This window comes from Neltuma alba, unplaced genomic scaffold (assembly GCF_004799145.2).
Source record: "Neltuma alba isolate B1F8T4 unplaced genomic scaffold, ASM479914v2 tig00010672_pilon, whole genome shotgun sequence".
Taxonomy (NCBI): Eukaryota; Viridiplantae; Streptophyta; class Magnoliopsida; order Fabales; family Fabaceae; genus Neltuma; species Neltuma alba.
In genome coordinates, this window is record NW_021635514.1 from 389,421 (window position 1) to 403,371 (window position 13,951).

At 38.4% G+C, this 13,951-nt stretch overlaps 2 protein-coding genes and 3 non-coding genes across 5 annotated transcripts; 1 reads left to right on the forward strand and 4 right to left on the reverse strand.

Moving 5' to 3' along the window:
- Nucleotides 1-3,081: 3,081 nt before the first annotated feature.
- TRNAT-AGU (transfer RNA threonine (anticodon AGU)) lies at nt 3,082-3,155 on the reverse strand. Its single transcript has one exon. It is a non-coding gene; the product is annotated as a tRNA-Thr (tRNA).
- A 2,654-nt stretch (nt 3,156-5,809) lies between these two features.
- LOC114758169 (aldehyde oxidase GLOX-like) lies at nt 5,810-7,680 on the forward strand. The gene has a single exon (XM_028947187.1). The coding sequence runs from the start codon at nt 5,810-5,812 to the stop codon at nt 7,436-7,438; it is 1,629 nt and encodes a 542-aa protein (XP_028803020.1). The 3' UTR covers nt 7,439-7,680.
- Nucleotides 7,681-8,546: 866 nt separating this feature from the next.
- LOC114758156 (histone H3.3-like) lies at nt 8,547-9,507 on the reverse strand. Its single transcript, XM_028947173.1, has 4 exons — nt 9,436-9,507; nt 9,074-9,150; nt 8,906-8,996; nt 8,547-8,804 (listed from the first exon to the last, which is right to left on the reverse strand). Exons 1-4 carry the CDS (start codon nt 9,505-9,507, stop codon nt 8,634-8,636), a joined length of 411 nt encoding a protein of 136 aa, XP_028803006.1. The 3' UTR covers nt 8,547-8,633.
- A 2,594-nt stretch (nt 9,508-12,101) lies between these two features.
- On the reverse strand, nt 12,102-12,184 carry LOC114758202 (small nucleolar RNA R38). The gene has a single exon (XR_003741755.1). It is a non-coding gene; the product is annotated as a small nucleolar RNA R38 (small nucleolar RNA).
- Nucleotides 12,185-12,424: 240 nt separating this feature from the next.
- Nucleotides 12,425-12,507, reverse strand: LOC114758201 (small nucleolar RNA R38). Its single transcript, XR_003741754.1, has one exon. It is a non-coding gene; the product is annotated as a small nucleolar RNA R38 (small nucleolar RNA).
- Nucleotides 12,508-13,951: the final 1,444 nt, after the last annotated feature.

Sequence of the window (13,951 nt, forward strand, 5' to 3'; positions counted from 1 at the left end):
ATTATAAAATAGCGAAAGGAACACCACTGATCGCATAAGCTATATATATACACTACAAAAAAAAAAGACTTTACGCGACGACTTTCGGCGGCGACAAAAAAAGTCGCCATTGAAAGTGGTGACTTTTTTTGTTACCGTTGAAAATATACTTTTGAGCGGAAGGTGATGTAATTACTGAGTTCACTTTCAGCGGCGACTATTAGTGTCGCTGTTAAAGGTCTGGCTTTCAACAGCGACTTTATAATGTCGCCACTGAAAGTGTAATATAATAATATATATTTTATTTTATAATAGTAATAAACAAATTCAATCCGGCTCAGCAACAAGAAGATTAGACACGAATAGAGGTAGCACAAGTTCGAACCTTGAAGAAGACACATTTAAGGTGAAAATATTTGGACGATTATGTGACGGGGAGGAGTGATGTGGCAATGACGTGAAGGTGGCTAATAATGACATGGCACCTAGTCAATGATGAGGTGGAGGTGGCTAGTGATGACGTGGCGGCCAGCGGTGATAACGTGGCATTGGTAAAGCCAATTCTTATTAGGCATCACTTTCAGCAACGACAAAAAAGTCACTGCTGAACATCCCTTTTGGCGGCGACATTCTCTTTTAGTGGCGACAAGAATATCACCGCCGAAAGTGTCTTTCAGTGGCGACAAATGTCACCACTGAAACTTCTAAAAGTTACCATTGAAAGTGTCTTTTAGCGACAAAGTTTTCAGCCACGGCTACTGCAGCAACAACTTTTCAACGACGATTTTTATACTTTCAGCGGTGATTTTTTGTCACCATTAAAAGTCAATTTTTTTGTAGTAAGCAAAAACGACGACCAAGTTGACTGAAATTTGCAAATTAAGGTGAAAGAAATTGAAGCAATTGATGCATCAAAATCTTCAGCGTATTTTGGTAGTTGATTAATTTTGTCATTCAATACAAGTCTCCCGGCCCCTGCAAGAATTTTGTGGCTAATGTATATCTTGGTTTGTTATCTTTGCTTCAGGGGGTGTTTAGGAAACTCTAGAAATACTTTCAGAACCACTTTTCTGCAAATCAAGACAAACTCTTTCACATATTTACTTCGTATATCATAAAAGCACTTTTAAAATCATGATCTTATTCTTACCCAAATACCCCTCAGTGTTTGCTGTCCAACTCCAACCGGACAAATTAAAAAAAAAGATCTAATTTATGAATTTCACATGGGCCATTTCACGCTCGATTCTAGAACGCTGCCAATCCCTGAGCATAATTAAAGAATAGTTTCAATTTCCAAACATATTTCACTTTAATCTAGCTCAAGCATCTCTTCAAATAACAAGCCATAATAAATTACCAGAAAAGGGAATATCGTAAGCACGGCCATCGTCGGACTTGAAAACAGAGATGACGGGAGGAAATTAACAATTGCATCAGGGGACGATTTTCTTTTGGGACTTGCTGCCAGTTAGAGAATATATATAGCTTGGTGTAGAGCCATATCCTTAAGTCACGTGTTGTTTGACAAAGAAAAGAAACCCCTCCACCAATCTCAAGCTACAATATATAATTGGTGTAGAGCTAAAATAACAGCCGAGCGTCACAGAGAAATTTGGACCAACAGTAGTAGATATACTGTACAATCTTTCTCAGCCTAACAACACACAAATAGGTTCAAGTAATGAACACATCAGATTGTAATGGATTATTCTCCATAATTCATTGGAAGTAGAAACTTAAGAGAGCGATCCTCCAAAATGTATTTGCAGCCGAATTGGACACCTCATCTTCTGTGGATGCTATATATGCTTGTGCAAGAAATTATTAATGGCACAGACTCGGAAGTTTACTCGACTGCAGACAGATAAGGAACCCCCAGATGAAATAAGGGTCAAGTGTTACACCAAAATCCAGAGTGCGCCAAGCTTTCCATATATCTTTTGCTAAAGAAATATGGTGTTTAAAAACAAACCTATCAGTCAAGCTTTGCCTAATTTAGATGAGCAAGGGCAGGTCAAACTAGCTCTTGCTGAGATCTTAGGGAGGAAAATGGTGGAATGGTGCAACTTGCCTATGACTCAAGTGATGATAATAAGATTCAGGTAAAAAAAAAAAAAACAAAGAAACAAGTGATAACAATAAGATGACAGCAGTTTAGCATCCAAGATGCAACTTGGGATGACCTACATGTCCTCAAACAGCACTTTAACTGTACAAATAAAAGCCATAACGTTGAATAATGTCTTCCTGAAGGAGAGATCCTGTCCAATAGAATTAAAGGTCTGAAATTTTCAATTCTCAGTAGTAATGAAGCAAACTATTGTCATGTTCGAATCTTCTAACGCATGTCGTTGGGAGAATTCAACTGATATTCTAATTGAGCCTCCGCATAAAAATAGCTAAACCTCTTTGGCAAAGTGCTCCTACAATATTTTGGTCAAATTTGACTAAAATGTTAGCCAAAAGTCCGTTAAAATTGAACGAAAAAACCTTTCTCAAGTGATGAAGTTGGGAACGTGCCTTTGACTATCAAAACTATGAGAACTGATGTGCAGAAGTAGCTTTTTTCAAGAATGCAAGCACTCCATCCTAAGATGTCTTGTCTCTTCCAATCAATTTGCCAACATTTTTTTTTGTCTGAGCATGCAGCAGAAGTTTATTGTCAGAGGAAAAAAACAAAGCCAGGAATGCAAGAAGCACATCTAAAAATCCTGTTCATTGAACATTTCCGACAATGAGAATAATCATAACAAAAATTCTGAATCTTTCTCTTGGCAATCAAGAAGTTCAACACTTTTGAACTATCAGCACTTTTAGAGATTGTGATTTCAACCAGAAAACACCGTTAACATCATGAATATCTATAAGAAAGTTAGACAGAAAAAACATGAACAGTCATGACTCTCTATACATTTGCTCCATCCCCTGAAATTTAAAAACGATTAGAAATAAAAGGGGCCTTGATAGACCACGTTCCAATAAGTCATTCCTTATAACCTCTTACCTTGACCAAACAATGGGGAACAATCTCACTTGAGCAAGTGAAAAGAAGACAAAAAAAAAAGTGAAACCTAGACAGAAGTGTCAAAGAGCAGATGTTGCTCTCGTTGAGAGTCGAACTCAAGACCTCCCGCTTACTAAACGGGTGCTCTAACCAACTGAGCTACGAGAGCTGTTTGCAAGGAGTGTCCGCAGAAATTTATTCACAGCGTTGATTGGGAAAATGCACGACCTTGAGCTTCATTTTTCATTTTCGCAAAAGACAAAAAAAACAACGAAACGCTGTGACCTTCGGTAAGAAATACGGTCGTTTAGTAAAACGACGTGACGTGACAATCTGTGTGTGAGAAGTTTAAGATGCAAGAGAACGTACCCAAGAAAAAAGAGCTAGGGAGATTTGAAATAAATTTTATTATTATTGTTATACCAGACAATATATACTGTCTCTTCTTGTTCTTAATATAAAAAGTTATTTTTTATTATAAATATAAGATCTTAATCTATTTTATTTTTTTTAAAGTAGTTTTTGTAATAATAATAGTTTTAGTTAATATACTCAATTAGCAAGAATATTTTAGAAAAGGCAACACTTATCTATTAAAATAATTAACCTAACTCTTTTTTTAATCTATTTAAATTAGTTAACTTATTCTTATATTGAAAACGAGAGTCAAGTTTTTATATTGAGTACAAAAATAGGAGAGATGGAAAGGTGGAATTTTGTCTTATGACTGTTATTATAGATTGAGTTGTGCTGCTCTTCCTCTTCCATCGATCCATGAAGCTTCCACGAGAGACTGCCGCAACAACCTACTCACTTTAACGTGTCTTACGGGAAGCAACATATTTGACTACGCTTTAATCAGAACTTCAGAGGCTCCGATGCAAAGTATGCCTTCCTCTGGCGCCTTTTTGATACTCCTCCGATTTTTATTATAAGACCCAATTTGATTTTTTATTTGGTCCTAATTATAAGACCCAATCCATTTTCTCTCTTATATTTATACATTTTTTTTCAAGATAATCCTTCTAATAATGATAGTTTTAGTCAATATACTTAATTAGCAAGGATATTTTAGGAATAACAACACTTATTTATTATAAATAACCAACTTAACTTACTTCCTTAATCTCCTCAAATAAGTCAATTGGGTCTTATAATTAAGACCGGAGGAGTATTATTTAACAAGAAAAAGGGAAACTGAACGTAATATTAGGGGGGGAAAAAAGAACGAAGGCTCAGTTACTCGTTTTGAAATAAAAAGGCCAGGCTATATAATGGCTAGGGGGCATGTAGGTGCATTGATTGTAAAGGAAAGATGCCTTGACTAGAGTGGAAGAGGGGGCCTCATAAATCGACTTTCCAGTGTGGCGTCCTAGCAAAGGCACATGGCATAACTCTGTGCCAGCCAGGCAGCCTTCCTTTTAAGACTCGCACACCAGAACAAGAATATATACCCATTGGTTTCTTCCTTGGCAAGCTAATTTGGCCACAAATTCATGTCATAACTTCACCATTGTCTAAGCCTCATGCTACCTAATCACAATTAACATTTAATTGTTGTCAGAATCAACTCAGATTAGCATAACTAATGACTGCATATATATTTGCAACATGCTACTTTTACTACTTAATATTACCTTTGGTCCTAAATATAAAAGTCAGCTGACTAATTTGAGTAGATTACAAAAGTTTGGTAAGTTAGTTACTTATAACAAATAGGTATTGCTTTTCATAAAATACCTTTATTAATCATAGGTATTAGCTAAAACTACCATTTGATGAAACTTCTGACATGTGTAATTGCTACAGTGATTATTTTGAAAAAATGAATAAATATGAAAGATAAAGTAAATTGAGGTTTTATATGTATGACCAAATTAAAAGTTAAATTAGCTTTTATATTAAGGATCGGAGGTAGTATAAGAATTAATTGACTAATTCGAGTAGATTAAGAAAATTAGTTAAATTGGTTATTTGTAATAAATAAATGATGTCTTTTCTAAAATTTCATTACTAACCATATATATTAGCTAAAACTATCATTTGATGAAACTTTTAATACGTGCAACTAGTACAATGACTATTTTAGAAAAAAATAGATACATATGAGAGATAAAGGGAATTAATGTATTATATTTAGGATCAAATTAATGTCTTATATTATATTTATGAATGGAGGGAGTATTTTGGTATTTTGATAGCTTAGTAACTTGGAAAAATAACCAAAAAAAATGCCTATTAATTTTTTTTAATAAAAAAATGTTAAGCAGTTAAGGATCATCTTTTGAGCGTTGTTTTTTTAAACTCAAGTATAACTTGGAGGGAACGAGTGATAATGCTCACCGACGGCGTATCTTTGTCCCGTGATTGGAGAATGTGAACTGGCTTATATATGCTGCTGAGGTTAAAGAAAAAACTCAAAAAGACAGAAAGAAGGAAATGACTTGTGCAAGTTGTTGCCAGTGAGAGATTAACCTGACCGAAAGACGTTCTTTTCCGCACGTGTTCTTCTGAGATTAAACTTGTAGACAAGATGATAAAGGCATGGCCTACGCGCTTGTTATGGAACATGGACCCCACCTCAGACGCCATAGATCTCTAAAGCAGGAAGCACAGAACCCATATTTCCCTGCTGCTTCACATTTTCAAATTCTATATTATAATGACGAAGAATACAAACTTTTCCATTAAAGCTATAATATCGATCGCATCACACGTTCATTAACGAGTATTTATAACCTAAATCGCCTGAAATGCGCAAGGCACCTCTTGAGCCCAGATATTCCACAAAGCAGAAGTCCATCACAGTTTACATACGCAAAAATGGCCTTTCTTCTTCTTGCTCCTTTTCTCTTTCACCTTCTTCTCGCCACCGTACCATCTCTCACCGACGCCGGCAACGGACAATGGCAGCTTCTGCAGAACAGCATCGGCATTGTGGCCATGCACATGCAGTTACTCCACCACGACCGTGTCGTAATATTCGACCGCACCGACTTTGGCCTCTCTAACTTATCCTTGCCCAATGGCAGATGCCGCCAAAACCCCAAAGAGCTGATCGTCCAAAGAGACTGCACAGCCCACGCCCTCGAGTACGACGTCGCTTCCAACTCTTTCCGCCCTCTCTTTGTCCAGACTAACGTCTGGTGTTCGTCCGGCTCCGTCGCTCCCGACGGCCGTCTCGTCCAGACCGGTGGCTTCAATGACGGAGATCGTACTGTCAGGATGATTAGTCCTTGCCCCGACTGTGACTGGGAAGAAGTAGACGGTGGTCTGGCGCAGCGGAGGTGGTACTCCACCAATCACATTCTTCCGGACGGACGTCAGATTATAGTTGGCGGCAGAAGAACGTTCAACTACGAGTTTTATCCTAAAACAGACGCCAAAAATAGTTACAGTCTACCATTTCTTGTACAGACCGATGATGTAGGCACAGAGAACAACTTGTACCCCTTTGTCTTTCTGAACGTGGACGGCAACATGTTCATCTTCGCCAACAATCGAGCCATATTACTGGACTACGACAAGAACAAGGTGGTCAGGACGTACCCACAAATACCCGGTGGAGATCCCAGATCATATCCCAGTACAGGCTCGGCAGTGTTATTACCTTTGAAGAATTTACAGGCCAAGACCGTCGAAGCAGAGGTTCTGATTTGTGGTGGAGCCCCGAGAGGGTCGTATGAGCAGGCCAACCAAGGCAAGTTTCTCCCGGCTTTGAATACCTGTGCTCGGATCAAGATCACTGACCCGAACCCACAGTGGGTCATGGAGACGATGCCCGGATCTAGAGTTATGAATGACATGGTAATGCTTCCTAACGGTAATGTTTTGATCATCAATGGTGCAGCTTCTGGGACGGCTGGATGGGAAGCGGGTCGCAACCCGGTGTTGAACCCGTTCCTATATGAAACGAACAGCCCAGTGGGATCTCGGTTCGAATTGCAAAACCCGACAAATATTCCACGGATGTACCACTCCACGGCTGTTCTGCTTCGTGACGGTCGCGTGCTCGTCGCCGGAAGCAATGCTCACGTATACTACAATTTCACCAATGTCTTGTTTCCAACGGAGTTCAGATTGGAGGCGTTTTCCCCGTCGTATTTGGAGTCTGGATTCTCTAATGTGCGTCCAAAAATCGTGTCTCCTCCTTCTCAAGCTAAACTCAAGTACGCTCAGAAGCTGAAGCTGAGGTTCCAGGTGACAGCAACATTTGATCAAAATATGGTGTCGGTGACGATGCTGTTGCCGCCATTCAGTACACACTCGTTCTCGATGAATCAGAGGATGTTGGTGCTGGAGGCAATCAAAGTGACGAATCTGGGAAGATCTGCGTATGAAGTTGAGGTCATCACGCCACCTTCGGCTATTCTTGCACCTCCTGGTTACTATATGCTATTCGTGGTCCATCAAGAAATCCCAAGCAACGGCATCTGGGTGCAACTAATATGATTTCATCTGCCACCTGTACGTCAAGAACAATACTTATGCATTTCGTTTCATTCGTGTGCTGATTCTCTTCATTAGTTATTTGCATATACAGAATAATATATCATTGCTTTTTTCTCTTCCCGGCCTTCATGTGAAAAATAAAGTGAGTGGACATGTAGATTATTAGCAGCTGAGGTTTATTCTTCCATGTATTTATGCTTCCGTGTTAGTCTCTTCTTCATGGCTTGTATACAACTATAATGCTTGTCACATAATCCATATTGAGCAGGACAAGAACATAACGAAGCCATGCTAAATTTTCACGTTACACTGGATCAACAGGTTGTTGGGTGGGGACTTTTTTTGCATGGACTGACAATCTATTTCTTTCAAACAAATATGGTTCCTAATTATCTTGAAACATAAAGAAGCCCTTAAATTGTTGATATTCTTTAGGCAAACTATTTTCATAAAGTTTGGCTTGATTGAATTGACCAAAATTTAGGCCCCCGGGGGGGGGACAAATGATATTGTTTTATAGTTATTCATGCTCTGTTTTTTCTGTGTCCTGCACTAGCTTTGCTTTGTTGATTTTCCACGAATTTCATTTACAAGGCTTTGTTTTATGATCCAGAGAGCCAGATAAGTACTATGTTTCAACATGCGCTGAGATTCTTTATTTGCTTAATCCAAGATTGAAGATTACTTAAGAAAATTGCCAGAATTAAATCGAAAATGGACGAGGTAGGACCATCAAAAATTAAAACAGATTGAAGAAACTATGTACACGTAATATTTTTTTTTCCCCAGTGAAATCAGACGGAACCCACTTCTTTCAGCCACACGCATTAGTCATTATAAACGTGACAAACTTTGGTGACGGTCACTGGTGTTTTCTGATGTATTGGCCATTCTGTTGACTGGACAAGAAAGATTGTGGACAATTTTAACGAGACTGCGACAATTGCAAATGCAACCAAGTCATATTAACTAGAGAGAATTTTCCATGGAACAAGATCAGAAACAGAATTCCAGTATTTTATAAACTGTCTAACATGTGGTACACAGACAAAAGATCCCGCACAAAGCTATTAAAAACCGCTATTATATTCTACATGCCAAACATTAAAGATCTAGCACCAAACGAAAACAAAAGAAACCGTCTCCCTAAAACAACAGATAGATGCGTGCGACAATGGAAATTCTTAGTGGGGGGCTACGCACGTTCGCCACGGATACGCCTGGCAAGTTGGATATCCTTGGGCATTATGGTGACCCTCCTAGCGTGGATAGCACACAGGTTAGTATCCTCAAACAAACCCACCAAATAAGCCTCCGCAGCCTCCTGCAGAGCAAAGACGGCATGGCTCTGAAATCTCAAAGTCGTCTGCAACCAGACAACGCAAAATATGAGGAAGAAATATAACGAGGATATAGGATCGTCACTTTTCACTCAGATTTTATTCTTCCTATTATGGATTGTCATACCTTGAAGTCTTGAGCAATCTCACGAACGAGACGCTGGAAGGGCAACTTGCGGATCAACAGCTCTGTGCTCTTTTGGTACTTTCGAATCTCTCTTTAAGATTTAAAAATGGGGGAAAGGGTTAATGGTGCGTCATTAATTCTTGAATGGAAATGAGAAAATTGAATTACCGGAGGGCGACGGTTCCAGGGCGGAAGCGATGAGGCCTCTTAAGACCGCCGGCTGTAGGAGCAGTTTTCTTGGCAGCCTATAATATGCGTATATAAATGTATATGTTAATACGATGAGAATACAGCAAAAGGAATTCTGCATTGAATTTTTCAATCATTATCATAAAACTGCATAATCTAAAAAGTTACGATCGAAATCAACAGTAATTTGAACCAAGAATCTTTGACAGCACGTAGGTTGTAACGAAAGCAAGTGAAAGATGTTCATGCTCGGCTGGAGAAATAAATTGGAAACGGAAGAAAACTTTCCGATCAGCCAAGCAAGAAGAGGATGAAATTAAAGAAGCCCTATGAAAACATACCTTAGTGGCAAGCTGCTTCCTGGGAGCCTTGCCACCGGTGGACTTGCGGGCAGTTTGCTTGGTACGGGCCATTGGATTGAACTTACAAGGAAGGACAGAGAACCAAATCAAAACGAGGGCTTATAGAAATTACTGTGACTTGAGAGAAAGGGAAGAATCAGATCAAGGAAGGAAAGTTTAGAAGGAGAACGTGGATACTTAAGGGGAGCGAGGTTAGTTATCTTATAGGCATACGGGTGGGCAGTTATGCAGTAGGCACGCAATGCTTGAAGTTAGTTATTTTGGAAGTTGAGAAGGAAAACGTGGACTTGAGTCTTGAGGACTTAACCGTTTGACGGCATATATGCAATGTTCTAAAAACCCAACCGAACATTAAACTAATAAGAACAGCAGGTTATGATTTAAATGGTCCTATTGGTTAAACCGGTGGTCGGACCGGTAACATAATAATTAAAGAAAAATAATATAAAAATAAAACATTCTTTATTAATGTGTACGGTATTCAGAGCAAAATGTTTCCTTTTTCTTTGCATATTTTCAATGCTCTCCAGTCTCCAGATGGTTCTTTTATCTCTCTCCATCGTCATTTTCAAACGCATTCTGGAAGCTTCCTCCATTGCCATTCCAGATTCAAATTGCTCCATGATCTTTAATCGGCCACAACACTCGATTTACATAGCCATCTCTCTATCATCAACTTCAATTCATCTGACTCTCTTGGTCCTCTTCTATCTCTTTCACATTTGTGCTCTTTTGTTGTCATTAGTGGAGAAGAAAAGGTGAATCGACTATTTTTTTCCAGATTTGTTAGTTTTTAACTTGATTTGTTGTCTTTTCCTGGTTGGCTCTTGCCATTCTCTCATACTCCCCTCTTTTTTTCTTCTTATTCGCATCCTTCCTCCTCTTCCTTCTTGTTCAGATTCTAAACAAAAGAAGAAACTTTCACCCGCCCGATTTTTGTAAAACCATTCGGGGTTCCGGCTCAATCCCGGTTTCCTGCCCAACATTCAGTTTTGGACGGTTCAAAAACCATTCAGACAATCTAAACCTATAAACTGAGCCGTAATGTTGAACCATCCGATCCCGTCCGGTTTTTAAAATCTTGCATACATGTTCCCGAACAAAAGGGAACGCGAGCCCAGCGCCTTGACGGTTTGACCACATTGGCTATTTTGCAGTGGAAGGATTGCCAGCGTGGATAGACAAGTTGGGCTGTGCTTCGCCATCCTAGCTTTCCCTATTTTTCGCTTTTTTTTAAAAAAATTATTACTAGTGCTACTTTTTTTTTTTATATATATATATATATTAGACAAAGATGATATTATAGTACAGTGTTGAGTTATTTTTTTCAATTTTAAATATAGAAGTTAAATAATTAATTTATCGATATTTAAAAAAAAATTAGTTAAGTTAATATATAACAAATGTTATCTTGTGAATTTAAGGTAAAACCTCAATAAATTGTTCAATATTCACGTAATCAAAACATAGGGCAATTTGTGATCGAAAGGAAGCAAAGCCAGGCGACAGCAAAGTAAGCCTGTGCTCTCAGATATGGGGTGGTCAATTCAGGACTTCGAACAAAATTATATAGTGTCGTGAGTTTATTTAATTTGTTTTTATTCTGTTAAACAACCAAGCTTCATATAAGAGAAAGTAATGTTATTGAAAATTATAGTTCATGGTCTAAACGAAGCTGAAAAAAATTGCATTTTTCCTTAGAAAGTCTTCAGAGGACACATTGACCATTCCTATCCTTGTCCTCAAGTTACACTATTGCAGAAACTTCGAATCCTGATGTTTATGTATCAGGGTCCGCAACTCCTTCGCACATGCTCCTTCGCACATTTGCTGCTCTACTGCCTATTGCTACAGCCATGTCATCAGCTGTGTGACTATGATTTGAGTTTTTGAAAGAATTGGTGCCATGACCATCAAGATCCAGCTCATTATGCACAATCCATAATATGGTTTTTATATGCTCATGTAGCTGTGTAACTTTAATCTTGTACATCCGAAAAAGTGCAACTTATAATTTTGGTTATGCTAACATCAATTTAGGCAAGTTTAGGAGCAAAATGGATAAGCATGCACCCACCACATGCAGATTCTCCAGCCCATCACCTGCGGATGCGGCCATCAATTTTGTTCGTGCCAGGCAACGCCCAAAGTATCGGCGTTTTTATTTCTTGTGCATTATCTGACCATCAACATGAGGAACAAGTTTGCTTGGAATTCCATAATGGTAATGTGTGCTTCCTGTTATTTATTCACTTGCCAAATTGAGGGTTATCCATAATAGCATACGAAATTGTACTAAAGGGCGTCACATTGGGTAAGATGTTAATTATTAAGATAAATCATGATGCCTTGATGGTTCACATCGCTTAGGAACTTATTTAAGATATAAATATACAACTTCCCTTGACCAATCATTGTGCCTCACTTCAAACTTACTGAGATTGGATTCTCATGGAGGAAGAGTCTCAATCAGGTTTGCGAATCTTTTGAGAGCTTATCTACCCATGATCATGGTGAGTAATTTGAAAACCACGAATTTTTGGTTCAGTCTTGAAGTATATCTTCTTGTCCAACATTTCAATCCTTTAAATTGCCCCTAGACCTCTTCTAAATAAGAGAGTAGTATATCATGCATGGGTAATGGAGTGCGTGTCAGATTACAAACTTTCAGCATCCGCTATATCAGCCAGGGATAACTGTAAAATTGTTTTTCTCATCATCCACAGCACCGTGCCTACATTGGCATGAACCCTAGTTTGCCCAGACAACCACACGAGGCAAACTAGTCCAAGACAAGCAGATAATTAAGGGTGTTTAAAAGCACTTTTTCGTAAAACAAAACAAATTACACTTTTAAAATACCCAAACACCCTTATGTTTAATTATCAACAAGAAAAACCCAGTCTGATCAGCGGATGACTCTGAAGATTCAGTGGCGGATAAGAACTTAAAACCATCGAAGCATGAATAGCGTGTCAGATTATAAATTTTCAGCAGCTGCTAGATCAGCCAGGGATAACTGTAAAATTATTATTCTCATCATTCACGAGACCGCCGACAACGGCAGATTGAAATCAAGGATTTCAAATTAAAAAAAAAAAAAGCAATCAAGCAAACACAAAAGATAAAAAAGGGAAATTGAATGTTATAGCCTCGGACCGTCCTAGTGTTAAAAGTATCAACAAGTGAATGCAGGATTCTGCATTTCAGCCAAATCAAAGATCTTCGTCATTGGCTATCAACATCTGTTTTCCGACGATAAAATATTAATCAGGTGGGAAACAGAGAGATAGAGGGAATCAGCTAAACCGTTGCCGTATCCAGCACCAATCAAAATAAACAAATAACCAAGTGACTCGAACAACTGAGAAAATTTCAATTCTAGGCATCAGATCTTCCTATTCAATTAAGTATTCATCGGACCCAAATCCAAGTTTGAGTTCTCCACAGTTTGAAAGATTCATCATTTGGGCGGATCCCCTCAGAGAAACACATACAAATAGAATAAAAATAAATAATTGCATGCATCGTGTAAAGATTGAAAACAAGGAGGACACGAATCTCAGAAAAGAAGACGAGAATGAGGCAGCTCGCAGAGGAGACACGCAAACAAAGCGGCGAGTGCCGTCTAGGGTTGAAGAAGTTGAGGGAAAGGGGGTTACGTTTTATATAAGACCTGTTAATGGGATTTCGGGATCGAGACGCAAAGACGTAATGGCAGTAGGGCTTCTTTCCTGTCTTTAACTGACTATGCATGAACGGCCCAATTTTTTATATGGGCCACAAATAGTAACTAGTATTTTTTGGACTTGAGCTATTTGTAATCTCGACGTTCAATCTTACTTTGGGCTGAATGTTCGGTCAACGGACATTTTATTTTTTAAAAAAACGTCATGGTTATTTTTTTTTATTATATTTGATTTTATTTTTAAATTAGGGCTAATACCATCTTTAAATTTAAAAGTTGATATTGATATTATATGTAAGACTTATTTTGCATGTTTATTAATTTTTTTCAAATTAACCCAGTTGATATTTACTCAACAATAATTAAATAAAAAAATGAGAAAGGGAATTAAAAAAATAATTAGGGTGTTTTAAAAAATATATATCATACTAATTAATTTAACTAATACTTTTAATATAGTCAAATTAGTTAATTAAATTTTTTATTCAATTCGTACGCAAGAGTCTCTTGTTGCTTTGCTCATGAGCATAGAGGGACCGAACATTTTATTCCATGGCCACTGGCCAGTCCCTATTTCTCACTCTTGATGGGACGACCGCGCGCATCCTCTCCCGCTGTTGACGGTACCATAAGATGCGAAGCCTCTTCTGTTACTCTTGAGGACGTGGGACACATAATTCGAATTTGGCAGGTTTGTACAGTCATGCTGGGCTCCGAAGAAAAGCCAGACAACACACTCCCAATATGTATGTCATTAGACCCAGACACTTTCCGGCACGTCCTGACCCGCATGTCCCCGTATGAAAT

Bases quoted from the DNA above. Each gene is read 5' to 3' on its own strand.
- LOC114758169 (XM_028947187.1), top strand. From the start codon at position 5,810: ATGGCCTTTCTTCTTCTTGCTCCTTTTCTCTTTCACCTTCTTCTCGCC.
- LOC114758156 (XM_028947173.1), bottom strand. From the start codon at position 9,507: ATGGCCCGTACCAAGCAAACTGCCCGCAAGTCCACCGGTGGCAAGGCT. The intron at 9,151-9,435 runs GTATGTTTTCAT...CGCATATTATAG, and splicing joins GGAAGCAGCTTGCCACTAAG to GCTGCCAAGAAAACTGCTCC. The intron at 8,805-8,905 runs GTATGACAATCC...GTCTGGTTGCAG, and splicing joins AGATTGCTCAAGACTTCAAG to ACGACTTTGAGATTTCAGAG.